This window comes from Vulpes lagopus, chromosome 1 (assembly GCF_018345385.1).
Source record: "Vulpes lagopus strain Blue_001 chromosome 1, ASM1834538v1, whole genome shotgun sequence".
Classification (NCBI taxonomy): Eukaryota; Metazoa; Chordata; class Mammalia; order Carnivora; family Canidae; genus Vulpes; species Vulpes lagopus.
This window is the reverse complement of record NC_054824.1, coordinates 121629443-121641774: the sequence shown is the minus strand read 5'-3', so window position 1 is coordinate 121641774 and position 12332 is coordinate 121629443. Positions and strand designations below refer to the sequence as shown.

Here is a 12332-nt window from a genome sequence, read left to right as displayed (position 1 = left end):
ATATTAAGTTCCCTTTTGAATATAAGTTTGAACTGTGTATGTCCACTTGTACATGGATTTTTTTCAATAAATACATTGGAAAAATTTTTAAAGATTTGTAACAATTTTAAAAAACCCACAGATGAGCCATGTAGCCTAGAAGTACCAAAAAAATAGAAAAAAAATAGGTAGGTATTATTATAAGAATGCAGTATATAATATATACACAAAATATGTGTTTAAGATTTATACTGTTTGCAAGGCTTCTGGTCAACTGTAGCCTACTAGTAGTTAAGTTTTTGAGGAGTCAGAAGTTATATGCAGATTTTCAACTGTGCAGAGGGTCGGTGCCCCTAGCCCCCATGTTGTTCAAGTGTCAACTATATACTCAGTTACAAGCACTAATTGGTTTAGAATCGGGCTTCATTTCAAGAGCACATATAAAACTTTCGCCAAACCCTCTCTCATTATGTCTAGTTTAGGGTTTATCTCCTCTTTATCTTTATGGCGATAAAGGTATCTTTACCTGGATACCTCTTTATCTCCTCTACTGAGAAGATACTCTTTCACTTCAATGAGTAAACTTTTTTTTCATTTTCATGATTTTTAACTGGATCTTTTCATATCTACCCCTCTTATTTGGTTTCTAGTGTTTTAAACAATTTTTTAATTTCTTGTTCTTTCTATTGAATTGTTATTCTTCAAAGTAATTTTCAGATTGTCTTAGGATTTTCATTTTCTCCAGAGGGAACTCATCTCTTAATGGTTGCTTCTGTTGAGTGTCTTTTGTGTCCTTATTTGTCTATTCCAGTGTCGGAAGGTAAATATTGTCTCCGCTTCTCTCTGTACTCTCTGTGCCCTGGCCAGTGATCTTATGGTCATCACTACTCCCACCCTAGATCTCCAAAGCCAGAACCAGGTCTTACATTGGCAGCTGAGGACTTGTACCCTATGGTGATGTTGAGGATGTCACATTCTAGTACAGACCCTGTACTAGACTTGTGAATCATGTCCAGATCTTGCTACAAGTGTAGCTTTTCTGGTTTCTCATATGCTCATTGCTCAACAATGGGCACTGGGCAGTTTTAAAGTTTTTTTTAAACCTCCATTTATAGGCAAGAGTGCCCTCAGTTTCCTCAGGGAGCCTGACCCTGGCTCTGTGGGGCAATCTAGGCCCTATTACTTCTCTTGGCCACCTTCTTTCCAGTGCACATAGAATATTTTCTCAGATGAACCATATCTTAAGCTATGAAACAAACCTCAACACATTTTTAAAAACTGGAATTAGGTAAAGTATGCTTTTTGACCACAATAGAATTAAATTAATTCTATTAATAATAAGACATAATTATTAATTCTATTAATTCTATTAATAATAAGATATAATTATTATAATTAGAATAATTATTATTCTAATAATAAGAAGAAGTTACCTGGAAAATGCCTAGTTTGTAAATTAAACAACACATTTCCAAGTAATTCAGGGGTCCAAGGTATGTCATAAGGAAATTAGGAAATCTTTTGAATTGAATAAAAATGAAAGCACAACATTTCAAAATGTGTGGAATACAGCTAAGTAGTGCTTTGGGGGAAATTCATAGCAATTAAATGCTTATGTTAGAAACAGGAAAGGTTTGAATCAGTAAGATAAGCTTTCATCTTAAGACACTAGAAAATGAATAGCCAATTAAACCCAAAGCAAGCAGAAGGAAGAAAAAATATGAATAATAGAAATCAATGGAATTGATAACAGAAAAGCAATGGAGAAAAATCAATGAAATAAGATCATTAAAATTGATAAACTTCTAGCCAGAATAATCAAGAAAAAAGGAGATAAGACATAAATAATATCAGGAATACATGAGAGGGTGTTACCACAGATTTTGCAGGTATTAAAAGGATAATATAGAAAACTATGAATGATTTTAGGTCAATACATTTGATAATTCAAACGAAATGAAAAAATTATTTGAAAAGCACAACTTACCAAATATCACTCAAGAAGAAATACATAACCCCAACAGTCCCATATCTATTTTTTAAAGGATTGAACTTATGATTTATTTTAAAACAAACAAACAAACAAATCTTCCAACAAAGAAAATCCCAGTCCCTCGTGGCTTCGCTGGAAAATTCCACCAAACATGTAAAGAATTAATGCCAATGTATTACAAACCTGTTTTTGATTCTTCTGAATGCAAGATACTTAGTTAAGGGCTCTAGAACAAAAATTAGCCCAGAAACATGCAGCAAATAAAGAATATTCACTTATAAGTATTAGTTTTGTATGTTCGCTAGTACTTTCCAGCAGTAAAAACCTAGTCTCCATTTGGATCAGAGGAAGGAAAGCCCTGGGAGCCTTCAACAAAGTCAACCTCTTCCCGTCTCCTGCTTGAAGGGTACTCATGCAGCATCTATACACCAAGTAGCTTTTCTGAGCCTAATATTGCACTGAGTGCATGGGGTATTTACCCTCAGGTCCTTGATCTGGGTCTCCAAGTGCTTCATCTGCTCCAGAGTGCCGGTGCTGGCACTCAGGCCCTGCAGCTGAGACTTGACTAGGTGGAGCTCATTGCCCATAGTAGCCAGGTCGTTCAAGAGTGTCATCACACAGCTGTCACAATCTGTAGGGGCCATAGTCAAAGGCAAATGTGCTGTGGCTGCAGCCACATGAATGCAAACAGAATACAAGGGCTGTACAGCCCGGTTAATGCGCATAATATGTCCTCACAGGTAAAAAAAAAAAAATCGCAATCCTAGACTTCTTAGGGAGGGATGCAGATTCTTCAAAAGAGAGACCTCTAGATAGGGAGCATTTTAAAAAGAAGTGCTGGGATGGGGGACATGGGTGAAGGGAGTCAAAAAGTACAAACTTCCAGTTACAAGATAAATAATTCCTGGGGATGTAACAATGCATAACGTGACTATAGTTAACAGCACTGTATGGTATATTTGGAAGTTGCTAAGACAGTCTGTCTTAAAAACTCTCATTACTAGAAAAAAAATGTGTAACTATGGGAAGCTATTAACTAAACTTATTGTGATAATCATTTCACAGTATATACAGATATCAAATCATTATGTTGCATACTTTAATGTCACATGTCAATTATATCTCAAAAAATTGGGAAACGTGATTGTATGCAATGTGTTACTTATTTTGTATGTGAAAAAAATAATAATAAATAGCTTTTATTTATCAAGAGCTTGCTATTTGTCAGGCACTGTGATCAAAGATTTATCAGCAATTTGGAGAAACCAGGTTACTTGGCCACGGTCATAAAGCTATAAGTTGACAGAGGCTGGTCTTGACCCTAGGAAGTCTTCCCCACACTTTCTCCCACCATTGCTTTCCCAGCCTGGAAAGTACATGTCCCAGCACAAGGCTCACATATCTCAAACTAAACCCCACAAGTCAGAAAGGACGGGGCCTTTGTTTTCTCACCATCACATTCTTCTCCTGGGCTGTCATCTTTGGGCTCTTGGTTTATGCAGTCTGAAAAGAAGGATAACCAAAGAAGATATTGTTATTAAACTTTCTTTTCACCACTTTTTAACTTGGCTTTCAGAAAAGATAGTTTGGGAAGATTTTAGTCACCCAAATATCCAACATCACTGGCTCTTCCCTTCTCCCTTCTTTATCCATGTCATTGTTCTGGGAGCTTTCCCATCTCCCAATAGTCTTGCTACAGGAACTTCTCTTGTGACCTCCCTTACTGTATATTCAGTTTCTTCTCTACAAAGGGTCATGATATTCTTATCTAATTAAAATCCCAATTGTTAGTGTTAAGGCTTTCTTCATTTGATAGCTACCTATACAACTGTTGACATCTCTTCCCATGTCTTTAAAGAACATTCAATAAACATTGAGCACTTTTGAGTGTCTACTGTGTGCCATGGTGTTGTGCCACATACAGGAAATATAAAGCTACTAAGACAAAAGTCCCTGCTGTCCTGTAGTTTCCTGGTCCCATGGGAGAAGCAGATAAATTACACAACAGTGTGACAGAAGCTAAGAGAGATATATGCACACACCTGCATGCCAATTACCACGGATATAAGCTAGATTTTGAGGTTTTCAGCTGTAGTCAGGAAAGCCTACTGGTCATCCTTGGTCATTTTAACTCTATTTTTACTCTTTTCCCCATACCTTGCATTGTTTCAATGAAATCCCTCTCCCTTCTCTCTAGAAAAATAAGCTAATTTCACCACAGGAAATTTTAAAGCTCAAATTTTCCTAGACATGCTACAAGGAAGCTTTCATGTTTTGTCTTCTCAGCAGCAGGCTATATTCCACACTTCACATATATATGCATATATTTTAAACCACATTTACTTTTATTTGCAAAATAAATAATGTAAGTTCACTGTGGAAAATTTGGGAAAATCAGAAAAATAATATAAAAATATCACCCTTGATCCGACCACTCAAAGACAATATCTCCTTTCTATATATTTGTAGACATTTTAATTTATTTTATATATATAATATATTATATATATTATATATATAATAGGTTTTTTCTTACTCATCCTTTTTTTTAACTAATTTTTATGTTTATGTATCATTACATCACTTTAATTTTCTCAATTAGACTATAAATGCCTTGGGGCCAGGAAACAGAGTTTCATTTTTTTCACAATCTCCTACAGCATCTCGAATATTCTAGGGGGGACCTGGTTCATGTGGATGATTGATCAGGGCAATTTTCTCAATAAGCTTGAGTTTTGACCACCAATAAATCTGTAGGTTATTAATTAAAAGAAAAAGAAAGAATAAAGAAGAGGGATAAAAGCTCACAGGAACAAAAAAATCTCATGTGTGAGCATTTTCTTCCATTTGGGGAACACATAGTTACCATCCTCACTTCAGGTTGCTTTATTGTTGTTGTTGTTGTTAGAGCAAGAAAAAGAGGATTGAAAATATATTCATCTCATGAATATGCTGTGTGTGATGTTGAAGCTTCTCCTTGAATACCCACAGTCACAGTAAAAACTCATTTTCTCTAAAACAGTCTTTTTCATCTTAAAACCCCTGACACTTCTTCCTTAGGATGATTTAAAGTAGATCTTCTCACTTTCACTCATTGTGTTCTACCCCTTATGCCATGTGGAACAAAACCAAACCTTCTCCCACACATCAGCCTTTCAAATATGTCCTTTCCAAGTCTTCTTCTTATGGTTCAGGTTTGTCAATCCTTCATGTGACATGGCTCCAAGTTTTTTTCAAAGTCTTACCATCTTTCTGAGCAAACTGTAGCTTATCGATTATCTTCTAGAGACATAAGACTTACATGAGGACTTACGTGAGCAGTGTACCAGGGAAGGGCAGACCACCTGGTTTTAGACTTTAGAATTCATTGAAGATCATATGAGGTGTTCTATGGGCCACACTACTCTCTTGAGCCATATTGAATTTACTGCTAAGACCTCAGTTTTTTTCACCTGCTGCTGCTAAGTCACATCTCACTTATCACACACATAATTTTATACCATTCAGCTATAGGATCACATGCTTATCCCTAACATAATGCTGTCTTGTTAGAATTAGCCCATTGTTTCAGGTTGTTGAGTCCCTTAAGTATTCTAAATGTGCCATAGGAGACATTTTCTGCCTCTTCCAACTTTGAGCCATCTGAAAACTGGGTGGGCATGCCTTTTATATTTCCATTCAGGTCAACAGTGTTGAACAAGATGGAGTCAAGGATTAAGCTCCAGCATAGGTCAATAGATACCTCATTCTAGACTGATAATAATCCATTTAGTCTATACTCTTTTGGGAACAGTCACTTGACTCCGTCTAATACACACATTCCCAGTTTAGTTCATCCTGTCCATAACTATAAAATAAAAGAGTTTATCTAAGGTTTGGCATTACATTATATCTGTGATGTTTTCTTGGTAAATCATGTTAAAATCCTCTGTCAAAGGAAGAAAAGCATCTTCCTTTTTCTTCTAAATTGTTCCTAAGGAACCCATACTAATTCCTAGTCATTGTCTTTTCTTTGTATGTGAAATTCATCCCAGCTATACCAACCGTATCATAGATATTTATTGCTATTTGAGAAAGAATATGCTGCCTACTTCAGTTACACACATGAAGAAAACTGTGATGATAACCTTATAATGCCAAGGGAAATCTTAGCAAAATCACCAAAGTAGGAGTAGAGGTTGTTTTGGCTATAATTAGTTGAGTTTTAAAACAATTTATCTTTTTTAAAAAAGCTTACTTGAAGTAAGTTATTTACCAAACTTTAAATACTACCTAAGCATTCCCAAGGTTGTTAACAAAAACAATTTGTTAACTGGAATTGTTCATTATGCTTCCTGAAACATTTGCCTGGGTTCCTCACCTGCTATTTTATACCAGATTGATAAATGTTAACAAAGGTGTGAGTCCATCTTACCTCCAGTCAGAGGGTGACAACTGCTCAAATGACCGTTGCTGTTACAATTGCATGGTTGGCAGCTACCTCCAAACTTCTGGGGATTCCCGAAATATCCTGGTGCACATCTATCCAAAATAAAGAAGAAAAGGAGAAACACTTGAAGAACTCATCATTTGTTCCATCCAATTTTCTTCAGCTTCTAACTCCCTCTTATTGTAACCCTATGAGAGGAGGGCTGATATTGATTTGCAGGAATGAATGTGTCTCAATACAAAGACATTTATGGCTTGAATGAGAACAGAGAAAGTGGAAGGTGGTGGAACTTGCATCCTCCTCCTTGATACCAGGACAACAAAATCCTCAATCACCCCTGCAGCTGAATGGCAGATGAACAAAATGCACACAGATCCAGTGGTTGGACCGATATGGAAATCAGAGGTAGATGAATTTTATGCAAGAGTTATGTTCCTGAAGATATATATAATTAAATGTTGCTTAATTTATGGCTAATTTCCTCAAAGAAAAATTTAAAGCAAAATTCATATAATTTAAAAATTTGTTCAAAAATGGGGATTTTATTAATATTTCCTAGCCTGCATAATTCATATTTGCACTACTTGCTACAGTGCTATACTTAATGAGCTCAAGCAACTGAGAGCATTTACAGTGCCTACCCTTGGCTTGGAGCCTTTATTATTCCAGATAATTTAGTGATGAGAACTCAGTTCCTTATTTAAGTTAAAAAACATTTCCTTGATTTTGAGTTTCTTTTTAAAAAAAACAACAACAACAGAGGTGCCTGGGTGGCTCAATCAGTTCAGTGTCCACCTTCACTTCAGGTCCTGATTTCAGCGTCCTGGGATCGAGCCCTGCATAGGGCTCCCTGCTCAGTGGGAACCTGCTTTTCCCTCTTCCTCTACCCCTCCCCCCACTTGTTCTCTCTCTCTCTCTCTCTCTCTCTTGAATTAATTGATAAAATCTTAAAAAACAAAACAGACACATGTTAATGTTTTTGGAATTGGGATGAAAACCAAAATATTTCTGTCTATTAGCAAAGTTCCACACCTACTCTATCTCCCCCAGATTGTCATTAACTTGATATGTGTGTGGTGTCTTATCAGTGCAATTGACAGAATCAAGAGAATGTAGTATTTGACTCTCTTCCCCAAATTTAAGCTTTGCATCAAGGAACTAATTTATGTAGGCTTCACCAATGGATACATTGGTGATACAGTGCAAAGGACATGGGCTTTCAATCAGGAAGATCTGGCTGGATCCCTGCCCCTACCATGTGCTGTGTAACCCTGGGCTGTTATCTTAACCCTCCAAGCTTCAGTTCCTTAATCTTACTCCTGTCATGAGAATGTAAACTCCAAGGGGCATGGATTCTCTGGCTGATCAATTGCTAGTATCTGGGATAGTGCCTTGGCCCATATTAGGTGCAAGATAAGTCTATGCAGAGTGAATAAATGAATAATTGCACTAACAATACCTGTTTTGATACATGAATATGAGATAAAAATGTAGTGAGGAATCTAATACAATGCCTGAACATAATAGACACTCAATAAAAAGTAGTTACCATTTTAAGGCACGATGAAATATTCATGTATATATGCATCTATGTATAATTGGTATCACTTGGAATTATGACATTTCAGAGAGTAGACACGAAGCAGAAAACCCATGTATTCCTTAATTGCCAAGAAGGTAACTAAGCTGAGGTGGCTTATCTAAATCTACCAAGCCAGTTGGCATAAGGGTTTACTTTATGTGACTGGTCCTGTATTCTACTTAACAAACCATACTATGCAAAAGATCTGTGTTCTTTTTTAAGGTTTTTATTTATTTATTTGAAAAAGAGATGGACCGAGAATGATAGAGATAGCATGAAGAGGGGGAGGGGCATAGAGGGAGGAAGAAGTAGACTCCCCACTGAGCAGAAAACCTGACCCTGGGCTTGATCTCAGGACCCTGCGATCATGACTTGAGCTGAAGGCAGACACTCAACCGACTGAGCCACCCAGGTGCCCAAAGATCTATATTTTAAATACTTTATTTTTTGATGGCTTATCTATATCTAAACTTTCTATGCAAAAGATATATAATTATAAAATATTTCATATTAAAGTCATGTAAATATTCAGGAAGTTTGATTCCACTTCTTCTTTACTCTTGCAAAAAGCGTTATTTACTGGTCACAGAAACAACTGGTTCCCTTATTCTTATTTTAAGGTAGTGTCCAAACACAATGGACTGAAGTAAAATTTCCTGATTTCATAGATGGCATTGGGACAACAAATAAAGAGCAGAGAACATATTTGTCATCTGTGGCTCTGAGTGGCTGGGGGAGAAACATGTCCCAGAGCAAGGTATGAGCTGGGAATCCTTTCCTACCTCATTCCTCAGATTGTCTGCTCCCTTCTCCACCTTCCTGGCTCCTGCTTATATTTTTACTCTTCACCCTATACTGTCCTTGTAGCTACCACCACTGCATAGCCAACAACTAGAGCCGGAATGATGCCTGGCACAGAGTAGGTCCTCAATAAATGTTCAACAAATGAAAAAATTTGACATTAATATAGCATTAACCTGTGGAAAAGTTTTTAAAAAAAATTTTAAGAAACACTAGTTTGCTTTCCTGAGACAGCAAATGTAACAAACATAAGTTGTGAGAACTGTTAATTAAGAATTTCTCTTTTCAAATCTGCTGCCTGCCAAGTGGATGTGTCAGCCAGTATGTTGCTGTTTTCTGCTTTATTGTTTGTGAAGAACCCTAAGGAGGATTATACTAGGACCCCTCTCCCAGGTGGGAGTCTCACAGCTTTTAAACCACAGAGCCCAGAAGAAACTTCCCAGTGCCCACCCACTCACCCATCCTTCCTGTCTCAGGACAGCTGCCCCTTCTGTCCATCACCCCCCAAGGTTGGTTGGAGGCCCCTCCTACAGCAGCCTGACTTAGCCCAGTTATATTCTCAGCCACTATTTTCACAGCTGGTTTGTATATCTGCCCATCACTAGACTGTAAAACCCCGAGGGCAGAGTCTGTGCTCCAGCTGCTAACATGTCTCTAGTGCTTAGCACAGTCCCAAACATACTAGGATCGCCATACATTTTTCATTGGCAGAAAGAATGAATAATAGATGTGAGGCATTTGTGGGCAACGTTGCTCTTGCTGAAATGGAAAATAGAAGAACCTTGAAATTGCTTCTTTTTACCACAAGACAGTGCCCAGCCCCTTAGCTGATGCTCAGTGATCCCCACAATAAGGCAGTTTGTGCCTTTCTCCCATGGCAAATATCCTTGAGGACCTTGCGTTTGCTTGCATGACTTCCCTGATTTGAGCCACCTTCCAACCCTACCTCTCTTGTCATCCCACCCTGTCCATCAAATATCCCAGATAACCCCAGGCCAGAGTGGACCTGCTTTCCTATGAAATCCAGCTGAATTAATTTTCTGGTTTTTTTTTTCTAATTAGGCAACACTCTTCTTCTAAAGTTTATGCAGGAAAATAAAATGCCAGAATGGCCAAGGAAAACATTTTATATAACGGTTACGAAGGAAGCTTTGCTCAACCAAATATCAAAAAGCGCTTTATATTTTCAGAAATGACACAGAAATGATAATGGCACAAAGACCAAATACAATGTACAGGAACAAGTCTAAGTTTATGGAGAAATTTTGTAGATGCACATTGACCTTTAGTGAATTTAACTACATGTGCTCGCCCAAAGAGAGATGAGTGTGACAGTGTGAGAGGAAGAGAGGGAAAAACAACAGGAGTGTCTGTCCTCATTCACTCATGAGCACACATCCTGCGGTGAGTGTGACATGAGGGATGCGAATCTGCTAGTCCCCTAATCGGCCTACTTTCCTTGTGCCTCCCCTAGTGTGAACATCTCACCCTACTGAGTGTGGCTCTGGGATGCAGCCAAGTACTACATGTATTTCATGCAACATGGGCCCTGTATTGTGGAGATGGAATACTGGGATAGTCAGAGTCACTTGGGCTCTGGCCAATTTTGGCTATCATGTTAACCCTAAATCTATCTGCCTTGTGAGAGGCCATGACACCCCCAAAAGGCTAGCTTCCAAATTTTCACCAACATGAAGAAATAAAACTATAGAAGTACTAAAAGTAGGGTGCCTGGGTGGCTCAGTTGGCTAAGAGTCTGCCTTCAGCTTCAGAATATGATCCCAAGGTCCTTGCATCGAGCTCCCTGTTCCATGAGGATCCTGCTTCTCCCTCTGTCACTCTCTATGCTTGTGCTCTGTTTCTCTCTCAAATAAATAAAATCTTTTTAAAAAAAATAAAAGTACTAAAAGAATGCATTAACATTTATATAACCTCCCTAAACATGACCCCATTGGCTGACACCCGAGGAATACAGAGTAGAAACATATAACAAAATAGAAAACCAAAAAAAACATACAAACAAAAAACAAACTGAAAAAAGTATCTGCAACATATAGTATGAAGGGCTCATTACCTTTAAAAGAATTTGTACAAACCAATAAAAAAACTGATAAAAGAACATTTCACTAGAAAAAAATGAGTAAAAGACCTAGAAAACAATCCCAAAAATAAGATCCACAAGTGGTCAATGAACACATGAAAAAAACTCCAATCTAATTATTAAACAAAGAAATGTAAATTAAAATGATACACAATGGTCCCCTACTAAACTGGCAGATATTTTAAAAATTGATCATTTCTAGTATTCACTGGCGGCAGCAGGTGCTCTTTTGCCACTGGTAGGACTAGAAATAAGTGTGACTTTTCTGGAGGGCAAACAGGCAAAATGAATCAAAAGCCTGAAAAATACACCTACCCTTTGATCCAAGGAATCTACTTCTATTAATTATATCTTGAGGATTTATACACACAAATATTTTGCTGCAAGGATTTACTTTTAGTGCTGCTTTGAATGGAAAACAGTGAAACTATCTCAAAGACTAGGAGGAGATTACAGAACTTCTTGGTTCTGACATGATGTTATCAGTGAATACTTTGCTGAAATGGAAAGACAGTGCTAACCTACTAGATGAAAAAACAAGTCAAAACAGAAAGCAAAACAACAATCTACTTTTGTTTTTAAGAAAACATCTGTGCACACAGAATGATCTGTAAGAATATGCAAGTTTCAGCTGGGGTTTTCTGTAAATAAAATGATTATAAGTAGGATTATATGTGAGCATGTACAAGTATAAAGGGCTACAAAGAGGTGTAGTGGGCCTTACAGTTCTTTGCTCACCTGTATCACATCATTTTTAATAAAGATATGTATTGATTTTATGATAAAATTATTCTAAATTTAAAAATATGCTGTCCATATGATTCATTTGCTATACTGTTACTTTTTCAAACATGTATGTGCCATCTTCCCAGAAAGACCGTAAGCAGCTTTTACAGCCCTTATAAATGCTTGGTAGTGTATAGTAGCTAATCATGAAAATCTGTTCCTGAATAACTAAAGCTTGGCTCTACTGTCCTTCATAATTAAGTTCATAGTTTCCATTCTGCAACACTTATTCTTTTGTTTCATTACTGAACATCCATTGCATGAACAGTGCCACGGTAGGCAGCAGTGATTCAGAAATGAATGACACAGACTGTCCTGCAGGTGTTCATAATGTGTGGGATAGAGAGGGGATAATGTGTGGGTTTGGGGTGTGTGTGTGTGTGTGTGTGTGTGTGAATATCTAGGGCTGTGTGTGTGTGTGTGTGTGTATAAGAATATGTAGAGTTGTGGGTGGATGTCCGAGGAAGTAGGGATGTGGGGGGCAGGGATACATAGGGATACATATGTAGGGTGAGGAGTATGTAGGGATGAGTTTACATGGAGCTAGGGCTAGGTAGGGATATGTGTGCCAAGAAGGGCTATATAAGGATGTGTGTGTGGTGTGTGCAGGTATGTAGGGATCTGTATATGTAGGGTAGGGGTATGCAAGGAAGAATTTATA

General features: G+C 37.5%; 1 protein-coding gene across 2 annotated transcripts in view; it reads right to left on the bottom strand.

Moving 5' to 3' along the window:
* LAMA3 (laminin subunit alpha 3) overlaps positions 1–12332 on the bottom strand; it is a 249718-nt gene that overhangs the window by 51610 nt on the left and 185776 nt on the right. For both annotated transcript variants that reach the window (XM_041769356.1, XM_041769364.1), the window contains 3 exons: positions 6387–6493; positions 3425–3475; positions 2452–2603 (listed from right to left, as the gene is read on the bottom strand). In XM_041769356.1, coding sequence (XP_041625290.1) covers positions 2452–2603; positions 3425–3475; positions 6387–6493 — 310 coding nt within the window. The remainder of the gene's footprint in view (positions 1–2451; positions 2604–3424; positions 3476–6386; positions 6494–12332) is intronic.